Consider the following 7,334-nt stretch of genomic DNA (forward strand, 5'->3'; position numbering starts at 1 on the left):
CGGGGAGTCTCACATTTAATTGATGTAACCGGGATAATAATTGTACATACACTACTTTTGATTTGGATTGAGATGGCTAACCACGCTTGCCACAGGGTGCACACATTGTTTGGTCATACAAACAAAGCATAATTTCGATATGCTAAAGTGGTAGAGCTTGACAGCGTAACATTATTCATTCATTTTACTTCTGGAGTACAAAGTGCACATGCATTCATCGCACACCACACCCACGCCAGTATGATCGCTCATGCATGAAATGGTTTTGTGTTTTGATTGTTGTAAAGCTTAGCAGCTTAACGCTATTCAAATGTTCTTTCTGGGTATAGAGAAGACACATAGTTGTCATGCACCATACTCACGCCAGTATGAACACTCATGCATGAATGCCTTTGTGCTACTGTTGATGGTTGTAAACATGTAATATCAAACAAATGTACATGTATATTTCACCGTGTGGAGTTTGATGTATATATGCACACCTTTTACAAGCAATCAAGAAACAGATCAGAAAACCTCTCAAAAAGAAACAAAAAGAGAAATCCTCGCCTCATAAAAAAGTTCAAAACGAATTTATTATTTTTGGCCGAGGAGGATTTCTCATGCCCATACAGCAAGCATGGACATGAGACCCGTCCCAACCAGCAAGGAGATGTTAATGATGACCTGCAACCTTCCGTTGTTCTGCACCCTAGGATTCATGAAGTCTTCCGCTAGAAGGTCGACGAGCGCCATGTAGATCAGAATTCCAGCGGCGGCAGCGCTGAGGAGTCCTTCCACGATTAGGGCCCTAGGGCTATTTTCGTCGTAAGCAGAGGATATCCCGATGCCGATCACGACACCAACTGGCAGCGTGAGTGAGAAGAAGAGCGCCATCATCAAGACAGACTTGAGGCGAAACCTAGCCTGTACGATAGAGCAAGGTTATTTCATTAATTGCGTAGCCTACATTTTCTACCATCATTTTATGGGCCAAGAAGTTAGTATCATGTTTGGTAAGCCATATTGTGGTTTATTGCCTCTCAATGTAATTAAAGAGTAAAACAATAGTGACCTCTAGGTACAGCCGGCTGGAAAGGGTTGTGTAGGGTTTATTCAATCAATTTGACTAGCAAGGCACTCGTAGATTATGTGGATGAGCTATGTAATCTTGGGTACAATCAATTGTGGTTGTGTTTCTTTTTGTTTGTATTACTGTCTGGTACTCGGTGACTTGAACTTGATTCACGTTCAATAAAATGGATGTGTGCATCCTGCGATGCAGAGGCCGGTGTACTCCCCTTTTCGAAAAAAAAACAATTGTGCTGTCTGTGAATCATGTGATATAAATTCACTCGAACTTCTTGCAGTGTGTAAATTTCGTGGAATGCAAAACTATACAATTGATTAAGGTAAGCTTCTAGAGTAGCCACCAAGAAGGTACATTATATTGAATATCTCTGTTCTTTCTATCATCTAGGATGTGATTTTAAATTTCAACTTTATTGATTGTACTACAAGAAAATATGTACAAATGGGTCAATTAAATTTTCATAATCCAACACAACGCTAAAGCGACTTGAAATTCCATTTTGGTGTAATTCTCTCGACCAATGATTCTTGGAAGAAAAAACAGGAAAATAAAAAGAAATTTTCATATGATCTAGAAACAGTGCAACATACTCCCTTCGTCCCATGATATAAGACATTTTTGCAACCTAACATAGCTTGCAAAACGTCTTATATTATGGGACAGAGGGAGTAACTAACATTCTAAGTTTTGAACCCTGAACTATCGGACTTCGTCTAACTAACAACCCCAAACCATGAAACTGTTTATATGAAACCCTAAACCTTTAAAATGAACCTTGGACCGATTTTTAAAATCATGGTTTGCAGGGGATGCTATGAAATGATAGGCCACAAAAATTAACTTACAAAAATGATATACATGCGTTGTGAAAAATGACAAAGATAGATTTATTATCCTTTGTAAGTTTTTCTATGAAATAACATAATTGTATTTGTTGATTATTTTTCAGCTGCCACATATATATAAACCTCTCCACACACCTATGTATTATTTTTCAGTTACGTAGAACCTTTGAAGACTAAGCGACCCTCCTAATCTTTACCACGTTACTTAGTGTGGTTTTGCACCTTTGAATTTAACAAAAAAATGAAAAAAGATCCTGGACATGGGGATGCTAGTAATTGGCAACCTGCAAAGCTTAATCGATAGTAATATGGCACAAGGAATCATTCTTTCTCTTGTTAGTTTTGCACACGACACAAATTGTTATAGTAGTTTTTTCGCAAAAAATATTGTCATGGTGTTTTTTAATGGAATTTTACAGATTACAAACTCACCTCGCTCCAGACACCTATGAATTTTTATCACATTCCTTGAAACCTCTAAATTCAAGACCAAGCTAGGGTTCAGGTGAAGCAATTTTAGAAAGTTCAGAAGCTTAGGGTTCAGGTGAGACAATTTTAGAAAGTTCAGAAGCTTAGGCTTCAGTTTAGTATTTAAGTTTAGGGTTATAGAAATATGAACGTAGTTTAGGAAATGTGTGGAATAATATGGCACATTTCTAGAACTCAAATTCACACGTCATTTTTGGTGGATGTCAGAAGATTAGCAAATCCATTTTTGTCTATTATTGTACGCACATACTCGTATATGAGCGGAACGACTCACATCGAGGAATATATGCATACCATTCTCTGGTGTGAACTGATGTACAAAACATATGCATACCTGAACGATGCATCCTCCCAGCCCTATCCCTTCGAAGAATTGATGAAAAGTTAGCGCGACCACGAGTGGTTTGATCGTGCTGGCATTCTCAGATGCACCCAAAGACATGCCGATGATTACCGAGTGCACTATGATCCCCAGCTCCAGCACCTAATTCAGATAAAGCATTGGAATCGACCAATTAATTCGCGTCCACAGCGACAGTGATTTGACTAATGATAGGAGCCTAAATCTCAGTCGAGTATGCATGTGCACACAGCCTTGATGCGTGCACAATTTAGTTACAACTAGTATGGACGCATCGATCAATCAGCATCAGCACCTGCGAGATGACGCGGTGACGGATGAGCTTCGCGCCGTCGTCGGAGAATGACGACGCGATGACGGCGGACACGCCGTGGGAGTGCCCACCGTGCGCCTGCTCGGAGTCGGAGGCCTCCACGTACCCGACGGCCGCGGATGTATTCTTGGCGTGCGCGCGCTGGAAGTATCCCGTGGCAATGGTGTCGACGATAAGGGTGGCGATGGCCGCGAGCATGGCGACGAATCCGGCGAACGGGAACTTCTGCCACGGCCCGTCGACGAGGCACGGCGAGCCGAGCCGCTCGAAGGCCTCCGGGAGGATGTGCACGAAGGCCGTGGCGAGAATAACCCCCGCCGCGAAGGCCTTGATGGCGAAGAACAGGTCCTTGTCCGGGCTCAGCGCCGGGAACTTCCGGCCGAGCGAGGGGATGGCGCAACCCGCGGCGCTGGCCACGAGGATACAGAAGATGGCGATGATCTTGAGCTTTAGCGCGCCCGCCTTGTCGTGCTCCTCCTCGCCGGCCTCGCACTCGCACTCGGCGCGGGCGAGCAAAGGGAGAGAGGAGACGAGGAGGAGGAGGCACAAGGCGGCGAGCTTGAGATTGGCAGCCATGGTTTTAGTCGGAGGGGTCGAAAGAATGGTGATCTACCGGAGACGACGTAGGCATGCATATATAGCACTGGATTGATCAGGGTATGAACTGGAAAATGAATTGAGAGATATCAATGTCAACATATATCATACATCATATAGTAGATCGCGTAAAGAGGAGCTTCGTAAGAAATGGTCAACATGGGCAAAACGATAACTACAAAAGTACAAGTCCAAACGAAAGATACATGTGACATTCACAGCGTCGAACCGCCTGACTGTCAATCTATATATGTCATGTGGAATGTGGTGCATAAAGTTGCATTCACCTGCATCCCACTTTTTCTTCGATATGCAATCACACTTTATCCTTCAACTATTATCATCAATGCACTTTCTCAGGTTGGTCTCGCACCATTTCTGTCTCCAAGATCCCTGCAGCAGTACACCATGCATGCAGAAAGCACCTGTCCGTCTCTCCTTCCACTTTGCACTTTTCTCTGGTAAGGGTTAATGATAGTTGTACGTCGACTTCGAGCATCTTTCAAACTCATGCTATAGCTACCTCTCTCTCTCTCTCTCTCTCTCTCTCTCTCTCTCTCTCTCTCTCTCTCTCTTTCTCTACCTGACACATGCATGAAGCAGGTCAAAGCCCCTCTCGCCGCAACCAATAACTCGCTGTCTCCAGTGACACGTAATATACTATAATAGTATATGGCATCAGACACACCTTCCCGAGATCTCATCTCGGATCGTTGAAGCAAAAAAGTAATATTGTTGAGATGTTGGGTGTCGACACCGTGAGCCATGGCATGACATAATACATGTGTTTTCACATTCTCATCACGGTTATCACAGGTTCACACCTATCAGCTCCAAGTCCTCGCCGTGCCATATATGCAGAGTTGGCATGCCAGGCACCAATATCAAACACAAGGTAGTAGTACAAAGAAGAAGACAATTGCAATTTATTTGCAGATGAGAAGGCATCTCCTCAACGGCATGAATTGTGTCGACACATGAGCAAGAGTGTCGTCACTCTCAAACCAGGCATAAGAACTATATAAAACCAGCAAAACATTGAAATGATCATAGGCTGTACCCTATAGCATAACAGTACTCAATTCACGCGGTGTCAACTCGATCGAGTTGCAAACTCGGTAGCACGTCTTGCTTGAGATATTTACGACTAATTATATTTCCAACCGTATATTTGTAAAAAAAGAAGTTGTATCTCGGATAAGTTTTAGAACTATCACAATTTTGGGGTAAGTCTTGATTGGACCACATTAGCGCTATGTGAACCGCATAGGAATCTACATGAAGTACATTGAGTATCGTATGGGAATTCAATATTCAAGCCATCTCTTTGACAATATCGAGTCCCGGATGAGCTAAAATGTCGCCTTTGTGGAACCATATATGAAAGACTAAAACAATATAATGATTGTAGGGTCAGCGCTAAGATAAGAGTACTCAATTCATCTTATGCTTTCATTTTATCCATTTTGAACCTGGCAACGCGTCTAACTTTAGTTTCTTTAAGAGATCTATTTTCAATCATGTATCCGAAACAAGGGGGCATGTTTGCTTTATTTCGAAAAAACATTCACCGTCTTGACCCGTTGGTGGTGGAAATCCTTGTCTGAACCACATTTGGCATCTAGACCTAGTATTGTTAGATTTGAAGCACATTTACCATTGGCTTAAATCCTTCAAAAGTTCATCAAAGACTAAAAAGGCATTGTATGTGCTTGAGTAGTCAATTCTTTGATGACAATTGATTGGCCTTCACATGCACAAAAAGTTGGCATTTGTGTTAGTAGATACAACAAATATATGACACGCAAGCAATATAACGAATTCATGATCACATGGTCAGCGTTATCCTAGGATTACTCAACTTGCCATCTTTCTTATTTGATCTAACTACAACTCGGTGGCATGTCATAATTTTTTGTGAATTATTTTTCTTCCAAGTATTTTTAAACAAAATAATGTGTTGATTCAATTTGACTTTTAAAAACTCACACATTACACAATGGGGCGCAAATACTGATTTGAAGGACACATAGCATCAGGGCCCCATGCTAATAGATTTCAACCTGGGCCACATCAAAATCATCTGAGGTACCATAGAGAATGAAACTAAATTGTATATTTTGAAGCATTTTATTTGACATGTTAGGTCTTAAAACAGAAATGTGTCATTATTACAATACATAGTTGCTAAGAAATAAAAACGTCATAAGGGCATCGCTAAGATAAGAAGGAAAATATGGTTACAGATACATGATTGAAAATATAATTCCTTGTTAGAGAAGCTAAATTTTTGGAGAGACATGTTTTAGCCATTGGGCTTCTCTTCTTGTTGGACTTAATGGATCATGACCTATGTTTCATAGTTAAAGTATGCTATTCAGTTTAGTGGTTGTAACACCCACAATGCGGCTATATCTCCCATGTGTCGGGGCACGACTTAGAGGCATAGCCGCATGGTAGGTTTGACGCAAGAGGGGTAATCTTAACACAATCCCATGTATTGAATAAGAAAGGGATAAAGAGTTGGCTTACAATCGCCACTTCACACATATAACAAGATAAACATACATCATCCAGAATACAATCAAGGTCCGACTACGGAACCAAAATAAAAGAAGACAACCCCAAATGCTAGATCCCCAATCGTCCCAACTGGGCTCCACTAATGATCAACAGGAAACGAAACAAAACAATGATCCACATCTTCATCAAGCTCCCACTCGAGCTTGGGTTGCGTCACCTGCACTGGTATCATCGGCACCTGCAACTATTTGGAAGTATCTGTGAGCCACGAGGACTCAGCAATCTCACACCCGCGAGATCAAGACTATTTAAGCTCATGGGTAGGATAGGGTAATCAGGTGGAGCTGCAGCAAGCACAAAGCATATATGGTAGCTAACATACGCAAATAAGAGCGCGAAGAGAAGCAACGCAACGGTCGTAAGCTAGAAGTGATCAAGAAGTGATCCTGAAACTACTTACGCACAATCATAACACAAGAACCATGTTCACTTCCCAGACTGCGCCGAGAAGAGACCATCACGGGTACACACGCGGTTGATGCATTTTAATTAAGCTAAGTGTCAAGTTCTCTACAACCAGATATTACCAAATTCCCATCTGCCACATAACCGCGGGCACGGCTCTCGAAAGTTTATACCCTGTAGGGGTGTCCCAACTTATCCCATCACAAGCTCTCACGGTCAACGAAGGATATTCCTTCTCTCAGAAAGACTCGATCAGTCTCGGAATCTCGGTTACAAGACATTTCGACAATGATAAAACAAGACCAGCAAAGCCGCCCGATGTGCCGACAAATCCCGATAGGAGTCGCACATATCTCGTTCTTAGGGCACACCGTCGGGTTGGCATAAACCCTGGTTGCCCAGGGGGCGCCAGACATCGCCAGGTTGGACCAACACTCAGAGGAGCACTGACCCGAGGGTTAAAATAAAGATGACCCTTGAGTCTGCAGAACCCAAGGGAAAAGGCTTAGGTGGCAAATGGTAAAACCAAGGTTGGGCCTTGCTGGAGGAGTTTTATTCAAAGCGAACTGTCAAGGGGTTCCCATAACACCCAACCGCGTGAGGAACGTAAAATCAAGGAACATAACACCGGTATGACGGAAACTAGAGCGGCAAGAGTGGAACAAAACA

At 42.6% G+C, this 7,334-nt stretch overlaps 1 protein-coding gene across 1 annotated transcript; it reads right to left on the reverse strand.

Annotated features, from left to right (window-relative positions):
• Nucleotides 1-419: 419 nt before the first annotated feature.
• LOC123081595 (zinc transporter 9-like) lies at nucleotides 420-3,656 on the reverse strand. Its single transcript, XM_044504147.1, has 3 exons — nucleotides 3,063-3,656; nucleotides 2,741-2,890; nucleotides 420-906 (listed from the first exon to the last, which is right to left on the reverse strand). Exons 1-3 carry the CDS (start codon nucleotides 3,654-3,656, stop codon nucleotides 601-603), a joined length of 1,050 nt encoding a protein of 349 aa, XP_044360082.1. The 3' UTR covers nucleotides 420-600.
• Nucleotides 3,657-7,334: the final 3,678 nt, after the last annotated feature.

The sequence above is a fragment of the Triticum aestivum genome, chromosome 4A (genome assembly GCF_018294505.1).
Source record: "Triticum aestivum cultivar Chinese Spring chromosome 4A, IWGSC CS RefSeq v2.1, whole genome shotgun sequence".
NCBI lineage: Eukaryota > Viridiplantae > Streptophyta > Magnoliopsida > Poales > Poaceae > Triticum > Triticum aestivum.